This window comes from Sander lucioperca, chromosome 15 (genome assembly GCF_008315115.2).
Source record: "Sander lucioperca isolate FBNREF2018 chromosome 15, SLUC_FBN_1.2, whole genome shotgun sequence".
NCBI lineage: Eukaryota > Metazoa > Chordata > Actinopteri > Perciformes > Percidae > Sander > Sander lucioperca.
In genome coordinates this window covers 7,005,831-7,029,557 of record NC_050187.1, presented here as the reverse complement: position 1 = coordinate 7,029,557, position 23,727 = coordinate 7,005,831, and the positions used below count along the sequence as shown (strand labels likewise).

Here is a 23,727-nt window from a genome sequence, read left to right as displayed (position 1 = left end):
TTAGAAAGACGTGTACAAGTAATATTAAAGAAGTCGCATGAAAAGTACTCGCGTATATACCGCTGTACTTACCTCTGTATCTTCCTCCTGCTGGTCAGGACAGGTACTGCACCAGTCCTGACCAGCAGGAGGCAGCACTCTAGTTTTTTAGGATGTTTTGGCCGTCTGTTTCCATGTCAACCAACCGCGTCAGAGGTCAGATAGTGACGGTAAAGGCCAGAGGTCGACCGAGACTCGATGTCTGAGACCGAATACCAAAAGAACAGCTGATATAGATGCATTCACAGATGTTTGTTTTTCTCATAAACATGTTTGGCAAGAAACCCTCAAATTTTAAAATATATTTTGGCAACACTTTCTATGACACTCATGTGTATAACGCATTTTAAACTACTATATACTAACTACTATACTAATAATGTGCTGAAAAAGTATGTTTCATAACAATTATAAAGCATTTTATAATGACTTATAAGCAGGGCCATATGGAATACGCGGATGCAGAATTCTCCACAGATTTTCCGCAGATTTCAAATAAATTTAAATAAAACTCAGAATGTTAACACACCTCCAATCCAAGCAGAAAAAAAGTCTGCTCAATTCTGCAGATTTTCACTCTGGACCACTGCTGAAAACTGAAAATCTGCTTAGGTCTGATTACAAGGTCATAGAAAGTGTTACCTATATATTTTTTTCTCTGCTCTCTGCTGGACTGGACAGACTGCGATGAAATGCAACATGAGAGCTGATGGCGTGACGCATTGGTCGGGCCTGTTGGTGTCTGACAAGACGGAAGCATTAATGAGGAGGGGGGAGGGGCAGAGTTAATTTAATATTTGCATATAATTTTAAATCCTAACCCAGATGTTTTATTTACAGCAGCAGGTTTCTGTTCCTCCTGTTTAAAAATAAACTCTGTTCAACATATTTACAAAATTGGAAAACATCGACATTCACAGCAACTTTAAATGACTTGTTCACTTTGAACGTGTGTGTGTGTTTGTGTGTGTGTGTCTGTGTGCAGTATTCATGTTGTAGTATTTTACGTATGTACTAGGGCTGGGTATCGTTCAAACATTTTCAATACCGGTACCGATACCGTGACTTCAATACCTGTTACTGAACAATACTTTTTTGATACCAATCCCATCAAATCCATTTTAATAAAAAGAAATAAGAACATTATACATCACGGAATAAATCTTTTTTTTTATTTTTTCCAGCTCCTTTACACTGATGTGACATCGTTTAGCCTTTCAAAACAACAACACACACTGAGCTGACTTTTTCCTGCATGTCCCTGACGTTAGACCAGTGGCGCCGGCTGCTGTAATCCTGTACGCACCCTGTGTACATTTTTTGTTCAAGTATCTCTGTTGTTGTTGTTACCCGAGTTAGATTTTACACACCGGGAGCTGAGTGTCGTCTGCATATAACAATATACTACTGTTGTTCGGAAGATGACATAAATATACAGACGGAAAGGTACCGGTCAGCGATGTGTGCGGTCAGAAGTTAACCGCTATCGTAACCCTGAAAACCTGAAGTGACGTCGCTAACACACACATCCAAATGGATAGCTTTATCCAAAGTAACACAGTGTACAACAGGACATTGGTTTATTTTTAAGCTCAGAAAACGCACCTGGAACAAGTTTAGCCGACACTCAGAGGCTTATTATTAAGTTTTGTTGAAAGTCACTACAGATATGACTACATTATTTGTGTGGAAGTATAAACATTGTGTGAGAATGTGTGTGTGTGTGTGTGTGTGTTTCTGTGTGTGGTGTATTTGGCTTTATCTTTTGCATGACTTGCCTGCAAATATGAGCTCCTGTATAAAAGGTTCTTATTGTACTATGAATGCGTACTATGAAATAGATTTGTGCCGACGCCACTGCGTTAAACAGCCAATCACAAACATGATTAGATCTTGGTAGAAGGATGCTGTATGCTTAGTGGCTCACTGACGCTGATGATTGATGATTTTAAACTTTGGTATTGAATGACAAGGCATTTTTCGATACTCGATACTAAGGAGGCAATTCGGTCAGTGCCTAAAAAGTATGGAAGTTCGGTACCCAGCCCTAGTATGTACAGACCTCTCCTGTTTTCTGGTGAAGAGGCGGGTGGATGGGGGAGAGGGGGGAGACCTCAGTCCTTTGTGGAGGGCGGGGCTCTCAGGTGGTGGCCTCAGCATCCCCGCCCTCGTCCACCTGGTTTTTCTTCCCAAGTATCTTCATCTTGGAGAACAGCTCGCCGAACGTCTCCTTCACGCCTTTCTCCAGCAACCAGCCGTCGCTCTCACACTCGGGGTTCTCCGGGTCCTCCATCGTCTGCAGAGCTGTGGTCAGGTACTTTAACCCCGCCATGTCTGCCGACTGACACACAAAAACACAAACATAGGGTTATTATATATGATTTTAAATGGTGAAAATTGTGGATCAGTGTTTCCCAAAGCCCAAAATCATGTCCTCAAAAGTCTTGTTTTGTCCACAACTCAAAGATATTCAGTTTACTGTCACAGAGGATAGAAGAGACTAGAAAATATTCCAGTCCGTCCCATCAGTGGTTTGTTCCAGCATCATTCTGACCTATATTTAGGTTTGTAGTGGCGGTGCCCTCTAGTGGCCGCAGTAGTTCTGACGGGAGCAAAGCAGGAAGTAAGATGAGGAAGTATAAGAGTGCCAAACCGTCCGAGGATATGGGTGGGTTGTTCCCCCCCTCTAATACGACCGACAGGAGCATTTCAGAAATTAGCGCCCCTAGCAGTGGCAGGAAATACGACCTCATATCTAAACCTATACTTCCTCACCTTACTTCCTGCTTTGCGCCCGTCATAACTACTACGGCCACTAGAGGGCGCCGCCACTACAAACCTAAATATAGGTCAGAATGATGCTGGAATAAACCACTTATGGGGGAGTTTTTTCGGGGGAGTACAGTGTTGATATTTGATCCCGATTAGAACCATCACACGGAATTCGCAGACGCAGAATTTCCCCCCATATTTAAAACAAATTAAACAAAAACTCAGAATGTTACCCCACATCTCCACCCTGAGCTTTATTCAGCAGATATTCATTCTGGATCAGCGCTGAAAACTGCAGCAGCAGGATCATTAAAGTTCCTTCAAACAGAGTGATTGAGTTCAGGATGTTGTTCTTAAATCCACCACCTGTCGTGATGTTCAGGTCAAACTTGTTGTTCGACCCACATAACGAACCTTTTCTCTCTTAGGAACTGCTCTTGATCTTCCCAGAATTCAACCTGTTGCTGCTGCCGGCAGATTAACCCCCCAGAATAGATTTAACTCCCCCAGAATAGTTCCTGATCCTCGGTGAGCCTGACCACCGCTTGGCAGCTTAGCACGCTGCCATCTCAGCACCTGAGTCAAGAAAACTAAGAAAACCTGCAGAAACTTTGCTCAGGAACCGGACTGTGATACATCAATAACTGTATTTATTTATTAACATGTGCAATAACTGTACTTATTTACAAACATGTGCAATAACTGTACTTATTTATAAACATGTGCAATAACTGTACTTCTTTATAAATGTGTGCAATAAGTACTTATTTATAATCATGTGCAATAACTGCATTTCTTTATAAACATGTGTAATAACTGTACTTATTTATAAACATGTGCAACAACTGTACTTATAAACATGTGCAATAACTACACTATTTATAAACATGCAATAACTGTTATAAACATGTGTAATAACTACTTATTTATAAACATGTGCAATAACTGTACTTATAAACGTGTGCAATAAGTACTTGTTTATTATCATGTGTAATAACTGCATTTATTTATAAACATGTGTAATAAATGTATTTATAAACATGTACAATAACTACTTATTTATTATTATGTGTAATAACTGTATTTATTTATAAACGTGCAATAACTGTACTTATTTATAAACATATGAAATAACTGTACTATTTATAAACATGCGTAATAGCTGTACTTATTTATAAATGTGCAATAACTACTTATTTATAAACATGTGTAGTAACTGTACTTATTTATAAATGTGCAATAACTACTTATTTATAAACATGTGCAAAAACTACTTATTTATAAACATGTGTAATAACTGTATTTATAAACATGTGCAATAACTACTTATTTATTATTATGTGTAATAACTGTATTTATTTATAAACGTGCAATAACTGTACTTATTTATAAACATATGAAATAACTACTATTTATAAACATGCGTAATAGCTGTACTTATTTATAAATGTGCAATAACTAATTATTTATAAACATGTGTAGTAACTGTACTTATTTATAAATGTGCAATAACTACTTATTTATAAACATGTGCAAAAACTACTTATTTATAAACGTGCAATTACTATTTATAAACATGTGTAATAACTGTACTTATTTATGAACATGCAATTACTATTTATAAACATGTGCAATAACTACTTATTTATAAACATGTGCAGTAACTACTTATTTATAAACATGTGTAACAACTGTACTTATAAACATGTGCAATAACTATACTTATTTATTAACATGTGCAATAACTGTATTTATTTATTTATAAACGTGTAACAACTGTATTTTCTATAAACATGTGCAATAACTACGTATTTATAAACGTGCAATAACTGTACTTATTTATAAATGTGTAATAACTATACTTATTTATCAATGTGCAATAACTACTTATTAATAAACATGTGTAATAACTGTAGTTATTTATAAACATGTAATTACTTATTTATCAATGTGTAATAACTGTCTTTATTTATCAACGTGCAATAACTACTTATTTATAAATGTGCAATAACTGTACTTATATATAAACATGTGCAATAACTGTACTTATTTATAAACGTGCTATAACTGTACTATTTATAAACGTGCAATAACTGTACTATTTATAAATGTGCAATAACTATTATAAACGTGTGCAATAAATGTATTTATAAACATGTGCAATAACTGTACTTATTTATAAACATGTGCAGTAACTGTACTTATTTATAAATGTACAATAACTGTATTTATTTAAAAACGTGTAATAACTGTATTTATAAACATGTGCAATAACCACTTATTTATAAACATGTGCAATAACTGTATTTATTTATAACCATGTGTATTAACTATTTATTTATAAACGTGCAATAACTGTACTTATTTATAAACGTGTAACTGTATTTTTTATAAACGTGCAATAACTGTACTTATTTATAAACATGTGCAATAACTATTTATAAACATGTGCAATAACTGTACTTATTTATAAACATGTCTAATAACTGTACTTATTTATAAACGTGCAATAACTGTATTTATTTAAAAATGTGTAATAACTGTATTTATTTATGAACATGTACAATAACTATTTATTTATAACCATGTGTAATAACTATTTATTTATAAACGTGCAATAACTGTACTTATTTATAAACGTGTGACTGTATCTTTTATAAACATGTGTAATAACTACTTATATATAAATGTGTAATAACTGTACTTATTTATGAAAGTGCAATAACTACTTACTTATAATCATGTGTAATAACTGTACTTATTTATGAACGTGCAGTAACTACTTATTTATAAACATGTGCAATAACTGTACTTATTTATAAACATGTAATAACTGTACTTATTTATAAACGTGCAATAGTTGTACTTATTTATAAATGTGCAATAACTGTACTTATTTATAAACATGTGTAATAACTGTACTTATTTATAAACATGTAATAACTACTTATTTATCAATGTGCAATAACTGTACTTATTTATAAACATGCAATAACTATTATAAACATGTGCAATAACTGTACTTATTTATAAACATGTGTAATTACTGTACTTATTTATAAACATGTGCAATAACTGTATTTATTTATAACCATGTGTAATAACTATTTATTTATAAACATGCAATAACTACTTATTTATAAACGTGTAACTGTATTTTTTATAAACGTGCAATAACTGTACTTATTTATAAACATGTGCAATAACTATTTATAAACATGTGCAATAACTGTACTTATTTATAAACATGTCTAATAACTGTACTTATTTATAAACGTGCAATAACTGTATTTATTTAAAAATGTGTAATAACTGTATTTATTTATGAACATGTACAATAACTATTTATAACCATGTGTAATAACTATTTATTTATAAACGTGCAATAACTGTACTTATTTATAAACGTGTGACTGTATCTTTTATAAACATGTGTAATAACTACTTATATATAAATGTGTAATAACTGTACTTATTTATGAACGTGCAGTAACTACTTATTTATAAACATGTGCAATAACTGTACTTATTTATAAACATGTAATAACTACTTATTTATAAACGTGCAATAGTTGTACTTATTTATAAATGTGCAATAACTGTACTTATTTATAAACATGTGTAATAACTGTACTTATTTATAAACATGTGTAATAACTACTTATTTATCAATGTGCAATAACTGTACTTATTTATAAACATGCAATAACTATTATAAACATGTGCAATAACTGTACTATTTATAAACATGTGTAATTACTGTACTTATTTATAAACATGTGCAATAACTGTACTTATTCATAAACATGTGCAATAACTGTATTTATTTACAACCACGTGTAATAACTATTTATTTATAAATGTGCAATAACTGTACTTATTTATAAACGTGTAACTGTATTTTTTATAAACATGTGCAGTAACTTTACTTATTTATAAACATGTGCAATAACTATTTATAAACATGTGCAATAACTGTACTTATTTATAAACGTGTAATACCTGTACCTGTACTGTCATTTCCCTGGTGGAAGTTGCTGAGGTAGTTAAACAACTCCACAGTGGCAAAGCCCCAGGGATTGATGAGATCCGTCCAGAAATGCTTAAAGCTCTGGGTGTGGAGGGGTTGTCTTGGTTGACACGCCTCTTCAACACTGCGTGGAAGTCTGGGACGGTGCCTAAGGACTGGCAGACCTTTTCAAAAAGGGGGACCAGAGGGTGTGTGCCAATTATAGGGGTATCACACTTCTCAGCCTCCCTGGTAAAGTCTACTCCAAGGTGCTGGAAAGGAGGGTTCGGTCGATAGTCGAACCTCAGGTTGAAGAGGAACAATGCGGATTCTGTCCTGGTCGTGGAACAACGGACCAGATCTTTACTCTCGCAAGGATCCTGGAGGGAGCCTGGGAGTATGCCCAACCAGTCTACATGTGCTTTGTGGATCTGGAGACGGCGTATGACCGGGTCCCCCGGGAGATACTGTGGGAGGTGCTGCGGGAGTATGGGGTGAGGGGGTCCCTTCTCAGGGCCATCCAATCTCTGTACGACCAAAGCGAGAGCTGTGTCCGGGTTCTCGGCAGTAAGTCGGACTCGTTTCAGGTGAGAGTTGGCCTCCGCCAGGGCTGCGCTTTGTCACCAATCCTGTTTGTAGTATTTATGGACAGGATATCAAGGCATAGTCGGGGTGGAGAGGGGTTGCAGTTCGGTGGGCTGGGGATCTCATCGCGGCTTTTTGCAGATGATGTGGTCCTGATGGCATCATCGGCCTGTGACCTTCAGCACTCGAGTGTGAAGCGGCTGGGATGAGGCTCAGCACCTCTAAATCGGAGGCCATGGTTCTCAGCAGGAAACCGATGGAGTGCCTTCTCTAGGTAGGGAATGAGTCCTTACCCCAAGTGAAGGAGTTCAAGTACCTTGGAGTCTTGTTCGTGAGTGAGGGGACAATGGAGCGGGAGATTGGTCGGAGAATCGGCACAGCGGGTGCGGTATTACACTCAATTTATCGCACCGTTGTGACGAAAAGAGAGCTGAGCCAGAAGGCAAAGCTCTCGATCTACCGGTCAGTTTTCGTTCCTACCCTCACCTATGGTCATGAAGGCTGGGTCATGACCGAAAGAACGAGATCCAGGGTACAAGCGGCCGAAATGGGTTTCCTCAGGAGGGTGGCTGGAGTCTCCCTTAGAGATAGGGTGAGAAGCTCAGTCATCCGTGAGGAGCTCGGAGTAGAGCCGCTGCTCCTTCGCGTCGAAAGGAGCCAGTTGAGGTGATTTGGGCATCTGGTAAGGATGCCCCCTGGGTGCCTCCCTAGGGAGGTGTTCCAAGCACGTCCAGCTGGGAGGAGGCCTCGGGGAAGACCCAGGACTAGGTGGAGGGGTTATATCTCCAACCTGGCCTGGGAACGCCTCGGGATCCCCCAGTTGGAGCTGGTTAATGTGGCTCGGGAAAGGGAAGTTTGGGGTCCCCTGCTGGAGCTGCTACCCCAGCGACCCGAGACCGGATAAGCGGACGAAGATGGATGGATGGATGGATAATACCTGTACTTATTTATGAACGTGCAATAACTACTTATTTATAAACATGTGTAACAACTGTACTTATTTATAAACATGTGCACTAACTACTTATTTATAAACGTGTGCAATAACTGTACTTATTTATAAACATGTAATAACTACTTATTTATAAAAGTGTAATAACTGTACTTATTTATAAACATGTGTAATACTACTTATTTATGAACGTGCAATAACTACTCATTTATAAACATGTGTAATAACTGTACTTATTTATAAACATGTAATAATTACTTATTTATCAACGTGCAATAACTGTACTTATTTATAAACGTGCAATAACTATTATAAACATGTGCAATCACTGTACTTATTTATAAACATGTGTAATACTACTTATTTATGAACGTGCAATAACTACTCATTTATAAACGTGTAATAACTGTACTTATTTATAAACGTGCAATAACTATTATAAACATGTGCAATCACTGTACTTATTTATAAACATGTGTAATAACTGTACTTATTTATAAACATGTGCAATAACTGTACCTATTTATTAACATGTGCAGTAACTGTACTTATTTATAAACGTGCAATAACTGTATTTATTTAAAAATGTGTAATAACTATTTATAAACATGTGCAATAACTGTACTTATTTATAACCATGTGTAATAACTATTTATTTATAAACGTGCAATAACTACTTATTCATAAACATGTGCAGTAACTGTACTTATTTTTAAACGTGTGCAATAACTTTTTTATAAACATGTGTAATAACTGTACTTATTAATAAATATGTGCAATAACTATAAACATGTGTAATAACTGTACTTATTTATAAACATGTGCAATAACTGTATTTATAAACATGTGCAATAACTGTACCTATTTATAAACATGTGCAGTAACTGTCCTTATTTATAAACGTGCAATAACTGTATTTATTTAAAAATGTGTAATAACTATAAACATGTGCAATAACTATTTATTTTTAAACATGTGCAATAACTGTACTTTTTATAAACGTGCAATAACTGTACTTATTTATAAACATGTGCAATAACTGTATTTATAAACATGTGCAATAACTGTATTTATAAACGTGTAATAACTGTACTTATTCATAAACATGTCCAATAACTACTTATTTATAAGCATGTGCAATAACTATTTATTTACAACCATGTGTAATAACTGTATTTATTTATAAACGTGCAACAACTGTACTTATTTATAAATGTGCAATAACTGTACTTGTTTATAAATGTGTAACTGTATTTTTTATAAACATGTGCAATAACTGTACTTATTAAAAACATGTGTAATAACTGTACTTATTTATAAACATGTGCAGTAACTGTACTTATTTATAAACATGTGTAATAACTACTTATTTATGAACATGCAATAACTGTACTTATTTATAAACATGTAATAACTACTTATTTATAAAAGTGTAATAACTGTACTTATTTATAAACATGTGTAATACTACTTATTTATGAACGTGCAATAACTACTCATTTATAAACATGTGTAATAACTGTACTTATTTATAAACATGTAATAATTACTTATTTATCAACGTGCAATAACTGTACTTATTTATAAACGTGCAATAACTATTATAAACATGTGCAATCACTGTACTTATTTATAAACATGTGTAATAACTGTACTTATTTATAAACATGTGCAATAACTGTACCTATTTATTAACATGTGCAGTAACTGTACTTATTTATAAACGTGCAATAACTGTACTTATTTATAACCATGTGTAATAACTATTTATTTATAAACGTGCAATAACTACTTATTCATAAACATGTGCAGTAACTGTACTTATTTTTAAACGTGTGCAATAACTTTTTTATAAACATGTGTAATAACTGTACTTATTAATAAATATGTGCAATAACTATAAACATGTGTAATAACTGTACTTATTTATAAACATGTGCAATAACTGTATTTATAAACATGTGCAATAACTGTATTTATTTAAAAATATGTAATAACTATTTATAAACATGTGCAATAACTATTTATTTTTAAACATGTGCAATAACTGTACTTTTTATAAACGTGCAATAACTGTACTTATTTATAAACATGTGCAATAACTGTATTTATAAACATGTGCAATAACTGTATTTATAAACGTGTAATAACTGTACTTATTCATAAACATGTCCAATAACTACTTATTTATAAGCATGTGCAATAACTATTTATTTACAACCATGTGTAATAACTGTATTTATTTATAAACGTGCAACAACTGTACTTATTTATAAATGTGCAATAACTGTACTTGTTTATAAATGTGTAACTGTATTTTTTATAAACATGTGCAATAACTGTACTTATTAAAAACATGTGTAATAACTGTACTTATTTATAAACATGTGCAGTAACTGTACTTATTTATAAACATGTGTAATAACTACTTATTTATGAACATGCAATAACTACTTATTTATAAACATGTGTAATAACTGTACTTATTTATAAACATGTGCAATAACTGTACCTATTTATAAACATGTGCAGTAACTGTACTTTATAAACGTGCAATAACTGTATTTATTTAAAAACGTGTAATAACTACTTATTTATAAATATGTGCAATAACTATTTATTTTTAAACATGTGCAATAACTGTACTTATTTATAAATGTGCAATAACTGTACTTTTTATAAACATGCAATAACTGTACTTATTTATAAACATGTGCAATAACTGTATTTATAAACGTGTAATAACTGTACTTATTCATAAACATGTCCAATAACTACTTATTTATAAGCATGTGCAATAAATATTTATTTACAACCATGTGTAATAACTGTATTTATTTATAAACATGCAATAACTGTACTTATTTATAAATGTGCAATAACTGTACTTATTTATAAATGTGTAACTGTATTTTTTATAAACATGTGCAATAACTGTACTTATTAAAAACATGTGTAATAACTGTACTTATTTATAAACATGTGCAGTAACTGTACTTATTTATAAACATGTGTAATAACTACTTTATAAACGTGTGCAATAACTGTACTTATTTATAAACGTGCAATAGTTGTACTTATTCATAAACGTGCAATAACTATTTATAAATATGTGTAATAACTATTTACATGGGGCATTTTTTTTAGTGAAGGCATTATTTAAGAGCTAATGGAAGGACATTTTGTTCTTATGTGCACTCTGTATGTACAGTTAAATGACAATAAATGCTATCTGCTCTGCTCTGAAAAGGACATTTAAAGAGTCTGGTGTGTGCAGCAGAGCTGAATCTGGTTGAGTTCGTCATCAGCGCTAACGCTAATCACTCGCTAATCAATTATACTGTTAACCTTGGACATGTAAGGTTGCTTTGGGTAACTTGCTGCAGGTGTGCTGCCATTATCCCCTTTTAAAAGATTAAGACCAGAAGATATCCTGCATTCACCTCCCGGAGAAAGTCCTCCAAGATTAAAAACAAAACTCTGCTGCTGTGCTTTTTCTGGAACAGCCACGCCCGCTGCCGCTCCTGTCCAATCAAATGCTTTCTCTACATGATCAGGAGGTATGACATCAGAGGTAAAGTGTCGGGTAGTTCAAGTCATCAACAAGGTGCGTCAGGAATACCAAACAACTCTCATCACAAAGAGTGTTTGTGGATTCTGTATTTGTTTAATCAGAGACGGTTTGGAAGTGAGACGCTCCGAGTCAGAGTAACTTCCTGTCTCAGAGTAACTTTCTTTCTCAGAGTAACTTACTGTCTGTGTGTCCCATGGGTTTATCCACTGCCACTGCCTCTTTAGGAGACTTCCAGGACATGAACACCTGTTTCCTGGGTGAAAGTCTTGTGTTTTCTCCTTAACTTCTTCAGAACATGAACGCCTGTTTCTTTGTAATCCCCAACCCGCCCACCAGGTTAAAGCAGTCAATTTAGGGGAAACACTGTTTCTGTCTCAGGATTCTTCTGTCACCAACGCCCTGACAAAACTAATTTTCCTGAGGATAAATATGTCTTTTAGCTGTGTAGATATCTAAAGCTGCAATGGTTAATTGACTAATTGATTAGTCGATCGACAAAAAAACTATTTTGATATACTATTAATCGTTAAAGTCATGCAGAAATGACACAAAATACAGTTTTCAGCCTCTTAAACATGTTTCTTGCTCTTTTCTGTTTTATATCAGATTAAACTGAATATCTTTGGGTTTCAGACAAAACAAGACATTTAACATCTGATTCAGAGAGGAAGACAAGAAAAACATTTCACTTAATGTTGGACTGTCCCTTTAAGTCCAGTTCAGACCAAAGATTTGTGACAAGATTAAACTGTTTTAGCCCGTCTCAGCTCGACTCAGCTGGTCTCCAGAGGTTTTAGAACGAGAGAAGACAAAATGCTGATAACAGAGAGAGTGACAGAGAAGGAGGCACAAGAATGGCAAAAAAGTATTGAGAAAAAGCTTAAAAAAACTGACAAAAGCTGACAAGTTTCCACTCGTCTTGTTGTGAATCATCTGTCTGAACTGGACTTTAGGCGACAGCCGGGACCAGGCTGGATGCTGATTGGCTGCAGTGTGTTGTGGGTGGAGCCTTACCTCCAGGATAATGGTGGCGAGGATGAGCATGCCGATGCTGTTCATCATGCTGCTGAAGTAAGAGAAGAGCGCCTCGCGGCAGCCGCGGGTCCAGATGTTGAGCTCCTCGATGCGGTGGTCGTAGTCGTAGTGGGCGGAGTTATTGGTCAGGTGGTGCTGGATGCAGGGCCGCGGTGAGCCTGGGTTACAGCAGCTGAACGGGACGCTGTCCATCAGGTACTTCCCCTCCACGTTACTCAGGACACGACTGCAGGACAGAGACGGACACAGTTAATGGTCGAACCCTCGAACTCTCGAACCCTCGAACCCTCAAACTCTCCAAACTCTCACTTTTCACTGTTGCCTTCCAATCAGATTTTCAACCACAGCCCTGAGACTGCTCTTGTTAAGGTCTTTAATAGAGCTCAACAGTGAGGTTCTGGAAGTAAAAGTCCCGTTTATTTTCTCAGTTAGGATTTAGATTATTACCTATAATGTCCAAACCATCCGAGGAAGACTGACCACGGGCTGTGAGATTGTGAATCGAAGGTTTCTGCTCCTGCAGAAGACACAAGTCTGTATAAAAAGTGTAACAGTGACGTCTCTGATTGGCCAAGCTTGCTATTACCTTGGAAATATTAACCAAACTCGGGAACTGAAGTCTCTGATCGTTTCTGTATAGTCATGTTCCTTTTTTGTCGGTTTAAAATGTTCTTTTGCTCAGAATCACTTGTTTCATGGTCACAATTAATCTAGTAGCTGGTTGTCTTGGTTTGAGGCTTAAAACTCTTTATATCAGTATTTAATGAAACATCCACAGAGATATGGAACGGAGGAATATCACTTCCAGGACCAGAGCTGTTCAGAAAGTCAGCACTCGCTGTTGAGCTCTATGACATCCACTCAAATACAGGCAGTGGCAAAATATCAGTCTTAGTATGACTTGATCTCAGCGCTGCATTTGACACGATTGCAATCTTGTTAAAGCTATAGTACGTAGTTTCTGTCGCCCCCAATGAGGAATCCTAAGTAATGACAACAAAACTGTCGGCACGTCCACATGATACAAGCCTTCATCCTACACATAGTTGCTAGTAGCCAAGGAGGACACGGAGGATAAAAAAAACGCCCCAATCTTCTGAACATAGCCATACTGAGAAATCCAGAGAGAGTTGTGTGGAGCTGATAGTCTTAATTAGCTCTGTAGCAACTCATTTGGCTTAAATGTAACGGACGCTCATTAATATCAAAAAGTTACGCACTAAAGCTTTAAACTCTGACCACTCACGCTTGCCTCTGGGCAAAGATATAGAGAAAAAACAAACATTTTCATTTGTTAATGTGCAATTAAGTGTGTGTGTGTGTGTGTGTGTGTGTGTGTGTGTGTGTGTGTGTGCATTTGTACGTGTGTCTGTCAGTTGATTGAGATTACCTAATAGGACACATTTCCCAATTTTCAGACTCATTCATTCTCCTTTAGCTGCATCATCATCCAAATTAAAGCCAGCAATCCCATTTAGCATCATCTTAAAATGAGCTACAAATATTAAATCATTATATTCCACATCTTTCAAACATTCTGGGTATTATTCAACTTTTCAAAGACATTCATGCTAATTAAACCCATTCCCATTTTTTCAACTATTCTCACTACTTTACAATTCAAGTTAGCAATCCAGTGTATCAGCATCAGTCTTTTCCAAAAACAAGATATTCCACATATTTAAAACATTATTCATATTATACTTTTCAAAGACATTCATGCTAATTAAACCCATTCCCACTGTTTCAACTATTCTCACTAGTTCACCTTCTTCTCACAAAAATCAAGCCAGCACTCCAGCTTAGTGTCAACCTTTCAACATACAGCATTCACACCACAATTTCTTCGGAAATTGCTTTCTCTAGTTTTGTTGTTTTTTGTACCGCCAACTGCTGAATCACTTTCCCCTTGAGGGCCAGTAAAGCTCTCTGAACTCTGAACTCTACAGGGTCAAAAGTTTAGTCTTATGGTCCTTGCACAATGAGTTTGAAATATTTGCTTAAAGTTTTGCACGCCAAAAAATAAATATGACCTCACGTTGTGTCAATTATGTTTACACACTGGCTCTGAAACTTTCGTCAGTCTTTCTGTTTTTTTTTGCATCCGTAGGAAACACTTTGAGGTGTTTTAACACTTAGCGCCAGCCTCTGTTCAGGATCAGTTGGTGTTCTTCATTTTAATATGTCTCCAGCATCGCTAGCAAAGCATCAAAGTGAGCCACTGACATCCTGAAGTAAACTCTGAATGGATGGGCATAATCCCACAGCTCCTTGATAAGGAGGTGGAACAATCTCAGGACTGGATGGAAATCATCCTTACTGCTTCAAGTCTCCATTTTGGATTAGCCATCGGACTCAGTGTTAAGGACTTTAAGTATTCCTGATTCTCAGTGCTGCATTTGACCAATTGGAAAACTGTGTTTGACTTTCTGGTACAGTAGCCTACTAAACTGGTTTCAATCCTACTTAAAAAACAGGGACTACTTTGTGTCTGTAGGTAATTACGCATCTGAGCGGACATATATGACGTGCGGAGTTCCCCAAGGCTCCATTCTGGACATACATAACCAAATCACCAGGGGACTATGGTCCAATCCAAACACTGAGTATGTGCATTTAACAAATCAATGATTAGATGTTCCAGAACTTTCTTAAATTAAATCAAAACCAAAGGTATGTTTATTTTGTCTTGTGATGGATGAGCCCCCATTTGTCACATCTGAAACAAACTCCCAGAAAACTGCAAGTCCGCTGCACTCACACTTTCTTCTTTTTTAATTTTTGGGCATTTCTGCCCTTATTGGAGAGGAAAGCTGAGATATGAAAGGAGAGAGAGAAGGGGGAAGACATGCAGGAAAACCGTCACAGGTCGGACTCAAACCCTGGACCTTCTGCGTCGAGGAACAAACCTCTACATATGTGCGCCCGCTCTACCAACCGAGCTAACCGGCCACCTCACACTTCTTTTAAATCAAGGCCGAAGATGCTGCCTTTCTTTAAGTAATTGTTCTTTTCTTACACTGCACTGTACCTTTTATTCTTGTATTTAATACCGGTCTTATTCTATTTTAGCCATTTTATATTTTCTTTAAGGGATGATTAATTATTTTTTAGTTTTTTAATGTTTTATGTAAATTACTTTGAAATGCCTTGTTGCTGAAATGTGCTGTATAAACAAAGCATCATTGACTCTATCTGTTGTAAGGGTTAACAAAAGGACAATTGGTCATGTGACACTGTGGGATGTTACTGGTGATAAGGCCTGTGAGTGATTGGCAGGAACATGCAAAGGGCGTGGCCTGATGGCTCACAGGAGGTTAAAATTGGATAATGAGAAATAATCATCTCAGAGAGAGAGAGTTTTATCTCTTAAGCGCATTAACACAGAAACACAAGATGAAGTCATGCAAACATGGTGCTCATTTCCTCTCTAACTGGGAGGTTTTATAAAGAATATGTTAGATCATTTCCTCTCTGACTGGGAGGTTTTATAAAGAATATGTTAGATCATTTCCTCTCTAACTTGTGGTGGTGATGGCGCCCTGAGCAAGACACTTCAGAGGAGTGTGACTTCTGACATATATAGCAATTGTAAGTCGCTTTGGATAAAAGCGTCAGCTAAATGACATGTAATGCAATGTTTTGGGACTGATTGGGATTGCTGTGGACGAAGTCCACACGGAGATACACTGGTAAGAGCCAATGAGGGTTAACCATGTATCAGCTAATTTAAATAGCTCACGTTACTGTATTGTGTCAACAGTTAACTTCATTTAATATTGGATGAGGAGTTTTCTTTAGCAGGGTGTAAATGTTCCACCAAAACCAGTTCCTTCCTGAGACTATTTAGCAGAGCCACCGTGGCTGCGTCCTGAGCTTAGCATAGGGTGACCAGACCCCCCCTGTTTCGGTGACCTGTCCCCAGCTGGAGCTGTCCCGGGAAATGTCCCCAGTTTTCACTGTGACTGAGAGACCCGAAATTGAAATGAAAGAAAGAAAACATTGACCAAATGTATAGTCGCACGCCCTACACGCACAGGCTCAAGACAGCCAGAGCAGCGCTGCTCAGAGCTCAACTTCAATAAAGGTAGAAAGATATTCACAGATTCAAACGTCCGTCATCAATTACTCTACAACAAAATGTTATTAAATCACAAACGACGCATCTTTCCTACTGTAGTAACACACACACGCACACACACACACACACACACACACACACAGTGTCTCCAAACTTACCTCAATTATAACTTGTCTCCTGCTAGTTGTACTACAGCACAATAGGCATATGCCTAATTTTGGGGAATATTTTTGCCAAAATTTTTTTAATATATGTCATAATTACAGAGAGTCATGTCTCCAAAACTACTCCACACATAGAGCCCCCCCCTGCTGGTTGTCTGAATTTATTTTCAAAGTGCACCAGATTGATGCATTTAAACGTTAAAATAACAAAATTTTCTTACAGCGGAGCATGCCCATGGACCCCCCTAGGGGGGCTTGTGCCCCAGTGCAGCTCTAGGTCTAGTGGGGCGGGGTCCCTGTTTTAAGTTTACAAAGATAAAAACATTACCTGTTTTGGAGGTATTTACGCTTCTGAGCTGAAAATGTCCCTGGATTTTGTCTCAGAAATCTGGTCACCTTAGAGTATGAGGGCGTGCCCTGACAGTACCTAGGTAAGGACTACTAGCCAGTCAGAAGCAGAGTATGAGGGCGTGCCCTGACAGTACCTAGGTAAGGACTACTAGCCAGTCAGAAGCAGAGTATGAGGGCGTGCCCTGACAGTACCTAGGTAAGGACTACTAGCCAGTCAGAAGCAGAGTATGAGGGCGTGTCCTGACAGTACCTAGGTAAGGACTACTAGCCAGTCAGAAGCAGAGTATGAGGGCGTGCCCTGACAGTACCTAGGTAAGGACTACTAGCCAGTCAGAAGCAGAGTATGAGGGTGTGCCCTGATAGTACCTAGGTAAGGACTACTAGCCAGTCAGAAGCAGAGTATGAGCGCCTTTAATAGACAGGACAGCTGTAGACAGGAAAGGGGGGAGAGAGAGGGGGAAGACACACAGCAAATGGCCGCAGGTCAGACTTGAACCCTGAGCCACTGCGCCGAGGACTGAGCCTCTCGTATGGGCGCCTGATCTACCAGGTGAGCTACCTAGGCGCCCATGTCGAGTGTTTTTCAGCAGAGAATCAAACGCTCGCTCAGGCAACTGGTTTGGTTTAACCTTGTCATGTTAGCGAGCGTGTAACCTGCAGCGAGGTGGAAATCAGATCCTGAGAGATTATAGACTTAGAGAGGAGAAGCTGGTACATCGACCTCCTGCACGGTAACTTTTCCCTCCTTAAATCCCTCATTGATCCTCCACTGACCCGCTTCAACCAAACTCTCTCTCTCTGCCGGCCGCAGAGCTCTGAGACTAATACGAGCCACAGAAACTGAAGACTGAAGTTAACTTGTCAGGAAAGTTAGAAATGTAAGAAAGCTTTTTTGCACACCTCTTTGTCGGGCAGGTGCGTAAGATATGACCAAAAGTTTAGAGAAGAGTCCCACACACTGACCATTACGCAAGCAATAATTTATTTAGAAAAATACGTTGTATTGTTTCGATGGAGTGGTCCGTGGCCCGAAAACATGGCGCCAGCATTAAAACAATCCGGGGCATGGGGTGAAACATACACTTTAATTAAAGAAAGGGTGCAGCATCATCGTCTCTAGTCTTTTGTTTTGTTTTTGGGGGGAGAGATCCGGGGTGGGGGGTTGGTCTGGTTGGAGTTTTGGATTGGCTTACATTGTATGTGTGTGTGTGTTACGGGATAGGGGGGCTGAAGAAAAGACAGGGCTAAAACTGTGATGTGTAATGTTGTCCATCTTGTGCCTTTCTCAAAAAAATAAAAAGTATCAAAAAAATAAAAAAAAATTTCAGAGTTAAACATTTAAGACAAGACAAGATAAACCAATAACAGGATCAGATGACTGCACCAAAGTGTCTCTGTTCTGATCTTTGTTAACGTACAAAGTCATGTCAGGATGTCATGATATTTGTCATTAGTCTGGATGAACTGATTCTAGAGCTGCAACAAATGGTTGTTGTCATTACCATTATTTCTTTTTGATTAGTCGATTAAACGTCCGGCCTATAAAACATCAGAAAACTGAAAAATATCCAATGAAATACCAAAGAAGAGTTTCTTGGAACTAGTCTTTGTGAAAATAAGACAGAGCTCTTTGGTAGGACGGTGTGAACAAATCAAAAGCACATTCGGACAAAAATAAGATTAAAAACTTCACTTTGTCACGTTTCGGCTACCAGCTTTCTTCAGGACGTTACAGGAAAGGTATGAAGTGAAACAATAAATTAATCTTACTCTATTTATAATGTGCATGATGTAATGAAGACATTTAACCCAAACGCTTGATTGCCGCTTGATGGTGTTTTAAGCCCCCAACGTCTCCTTCCAGGCAGCGCTGCGACCGTTGACTTCAAGGCACCTAACCCTAACCCTAACCATTGCCTAATCCTAGAACCTTCCAGGCAGCGCTGCCTGGAAGGAGACGTTGGGGGCTTAAAACACGGATAAACTTGACTGACTGACTTCTAGAATCTTATTCTTTTTATAATGTGCCAGATGTAATGAAGACATTTGACCCAAACACTTGACTGGCTGACTGTCGGGTCTGGGTGTACTCACTCTTTGACCAGGTCGTTGCTCATGTCTAGGTAGCGGTTGCTGATCCACTGCACCTCGAACCAGTCCCTGAAGTTGTTGTTTCCGCAGCAGCGAAACTCGATCTGCGTCATGTCCAGCGTCCTCTTCATGAAACAGCGCCCGGGCGTGTCTGTGTCCTTGTAGAACTTGATGCTGTTCTTCAGGCCCTCGGCGAGCGTCAGGTACACGGCGAACTGCATGAGGAAGCAGAGCACCGCCGTGAGCAGCAGCAGCCCGTTGAAGCCGCAGCACAGCAGCAGGTACGAGCGCAGCATCGGCTTCCACTTGGCGAACTTCATGGGGTCCAGAGAGTCGTGGCACACCTTCCCTCCAAAGGCGTTTAGCCCGCAGGCCATCAAGCCCACCAGGATCAGCAGGTTGGGCACTAAGTGGCTCTCGTTGCTGTCCATCATCTCACTTCTCTTCCGCAGCTCGATCTTGAAGAAGATGCCAAGGCTGAAGATGAGGATCCCCACGATGACCGAGAGCCAGTAGATCATCCACAGGCCCTGTGCCAGCTTCACCCGCTTTTGCAGGTTGAACTTCACCGGCATGAACGGCATTTTAACCTCTTGGTTTGATCAAAACACGCGACTGAAATCAATACAAACAATCACTGAGAAACCAGCTATCAGTTATAGATATATATATAAGATATAAGATAAAAGAAAACAGTTCCAGGTCTCAGTTTCCTTTAGTGGTGAGCAGTTTTGAGAATCCGTCAGAGTTTCAGAGTTTTAATCTGTGTAAGATTTAACCTTGCGGTTCGAACAAAACACTCGACTGAAATGGAAAGGAAACGATCACTGAAAAAACAGGAATCAGTGTAAGATAAAAGAAAACAGTTTTGAGAATCCGTCAGAGTTTCAGAGTTTTAATCCGTTCCAGAAAGAAGCTGAACACGCCTCGGCCAGAACTCCTGGTTTCAGACCCATAATGCCGTGCTGCAGGTGCGGACAGTCCATACTGCTGGGGGGGCAGAGGGGTCTGCCATCAAATAAAACCAAATATTCACATAAAAGCCGTGGGCAGACCGGCAGTGGGCTCCTCCACGCTGATATTTTCCTGCAGAAGAAAAGTGTGAATGTGAGCGAGCTGGGACTCTTGATCCTAAAGCTGCGATCGGCTCTGATCCCATTAACGGGAGATCAGCCCTAATCCTCCCACTTACTGCTAATTGGTTTGATGCTAAGCAGCAGCTTCCTCCTCTCAAGGCTCTGACGAGAGGCCCAGGCAGCTCTCCAGTCGCTCCACGTTGTTACGAGGGTCGTAGTTTAAGCAAGAAGCAAGCCGGCGCTGGAAGAAGTATTCAGATATACTACACTAACACTACACTGTACAAATACTCTGTTACAGTTAAAGTACTAACACCACACTGTAAAAATACTCTAATACAGTTAAAGTACTAACACTACACTGTACAAATACTCTGTTACAGTGAAAGTACTAACACCACACTGTAAAAATACTCTATTACAGTTAAAGTACTAACACTACACTGTACAAATACTCTGTTACAGTGAAAGTACTAACACCACACTGTACAAATTCTCTGTTACAGTGAAAGTACTAACACCACACTGTAGAAATACTCTGTTACAGTTAAAGTACTAACACCACACTGTAGAAATACTCTGTTACAGTGAAAGTACTAACACTACACTGTAGAAATACTCTGTTACAGTGAAAGTCCTAACACTACACTGTAAAAATACTCTGTTACAGTTAAAGTCCTAAAACCACACTGTAGAAATACTCTGTGACAGTTAAAGTACTAACACCACACTGTAGAAATACTCTGTTACAGTTAAAGTACTAACACCACACTGTAGAAATACTCTGTTACAGTTAAAGTACTAACACCACACTGTACAAATACTCTGTTACAGTTAAAGTACTAACACCACACTGTACAAATACCCTGTGACAGTTAAAGTACTAACACCACACTGTAGAAATACTCTGTTACAGTTAAAGTACTAACACCACACTGTAGAAATACTCTGTTACAGTTAAAGTACTAACACCACACCAGGCTGGGAAATTAGCACCCGCCACCAGCCAGTGGTGGGTGACTTTGCTTTGTATACCAGTGGCGGTGGATTGTAAAACATTCCTTGTAACAGATTGGACAGATTTTGTCAAAGAATGCTGTTGCTAAGAAACAATGCACAGTGCTTATAGGAGTCACGTTACGTTACTGCTAATGAATGCCCAACATTTCCGTATTTTGCTGCTTCATAATAAAAACATTCAAATACCAAAATAACGGAGGACTTTTATTGTGAAGAACTTATAGGAAATGAAACTGTTCACAGCCGGGGCTTTGACCACGCAGATTTACGTCAACTCCAGACTTTTGTCGAGTAGTTTTCAGCGCTAGTCCGTGACACGATGTAGCTGAGCGGAGGTTAAAAACGTGGCGACATATCGCCGGTGTTAAGAGGCCGCCGCGGAGCCAGCAGTAGCTATGAATGTACTCTGTTGAGGACGAAGTATAGAAAAAGAGAAGGTAGCCTACTTTTCGAACAAGTGGCGCATTGACAAAACGTACAGAGAACGACCGTGAACATTTCAGACCGTCCTGCCAACCTGTTTAAACTTCAATGAACGCTCAAACGATTTTTCAGTCGCTGAAAGCTGCTGCTGTTTAAATCCTGTCAGCTCTCTGCTGCTCAGTTCCACACACACACACACACACACACACACACACACACACACACCCAGCCACACACACACACACACACCCAGCCACACACACACACACACACACACACACACACACACACACCCACCCAGCCACACACACACACACACACACACACACACACACACACACACACACACACACCCCCACACCCCCCCCACACACACACACACACACACCCACCCACACACACACACACACACACACCCACCCACACATATACACACACACACACATATACACACACACACCCCTACACCCCCCCCCACACACACACACACACACCCCTACACCCCCCACCCACCCACACACACACACACACACACACACACACACACCCACGGTGGATGCAGGAAGAAACTGAGATGAGATGTACATGTCTATGTCTAAATTGAGGACAGCTACGCTCGTTATTGTAAGTGTAATGATAAGTTAAAGTCAGTACTTTATTAAACTGTATGAATGTGTCCCAGCCCAGGATAGTGTGTGTGTCTGTGTGTGTGTGGGGGGGGGGTTAGGGTGTGGCTGGGTGTGTGTGTGTGTGTGTGTGTGTGTGTGTTAGGGTGTGGCTGGGTGTGTGTGTGTGTGTCTGTGTGTGTGTGGGTGGGGGGTTAGGGTGTGGCTGGGTGTGTGTGTGTGTGTGTGGTTAGGGTGTGGCTGGGTGTGTGTGTGTGTGTGTGTGTGTTAGGGTGTGGCTGGGTGTGTGTGTGTGTGTCTGTGTGTGTGGGTGGGGGGTTAGGGTGTGGCTGGGTGTGTGTGTGTGTGTGTGTCCCAGCCCAGGTTAGGAAATTAACTAACAATGTCAAGATCAACAAGCCATTGACACATATGTTCATATTTGATTAATTCAATAAGTTATTTTGTGTCTTAAACTCACCAGCTGTTTTCATATAATACCAACATCTGCAGCATCCTGAGCCTCTTTGGTTTGCTAGGAAGTCTCAGCCCAGAGTAATTCATTAATAGTAATCATTATTATTCTACCCAAAACAAGTTTCCTTTTTATTTTTAAAGAACTATACAAAAAAGCAACTTTCACTGTAATTTTTTACCAAAGCTCCCACAAAATCAGGCATTTTGGGGCGCACCAATCTCAACAAAGGCTGTAAATGGTGGAGGGAGTGATGTCTGTTACTGAGAGATGGTCAGTAGGTTTCTGTTCATTAAACATGTCGGCTACAGTTACTGGAGAACATCAGCACACTGACCGACCACCATGTTACCACGGTTACTAATCACTCTCTATCTTCCTTTTTAATACAATATGTAGTCATCATAATAATAATAATAATAATAATAATAACCATATTAATATTAATCATGTTAATAATAATAATAATCATATT

General features: G+C 38.4%; 1 protein-coding gene across 1 annotated transcript; it reads right to left on the bottom strand.

Annotated features, from left to right (window-relative positions):
- Positions 1-983: 983 nt before the first annotated feature.
- prph2b (peripherin 2b (retinal degeneration, slow)) lies at positions 984-20,329 on the bottom strand. Its single transcript, XM_031321560.2, has 3 exons — positions 19,657-20,329; positions 12,946-13,192; positions 984-2,380 (listed from the first exon to the last, which is right to left on the bottom strand). Exons 1-3 carry the CDS (start codon positions 20,235-20,237, stop codon positions 2,180-2,182), a joined length of 1,029 nt encoding a protein of 342 aa, XP_031177420.1. The 5' UTR covers positions 20,238-20,329; the 3' UTR covers positions 984-2,179.
- Positions 20,330-23,727: the final 3,398 nt, after the last annotated feature.

Coding starts and splice junctions, on each gene's coding strand:
- prph2b (XM_031321560.2), bottom strand. CDS start 20,237: ATGCCGTTCATGCCGGTGAAGTTCAACCTGCAAAAGCGGGTGAAGCTG. Junction 13,193..19,656: donor AGCAACGACCTGGTCAAAGA/GTGAGTACACCC, acceptor TCTGTCCTGCAG/TCGTGTCCTGAGTAACGTGG. Junction 2,381..12,945: donor TCGCCACCATTATCCTGGAG/GTAAGGCTCCAC, acceptor TTTGTGTGTCAG/TCGGCAGACATGGCGGGGTT.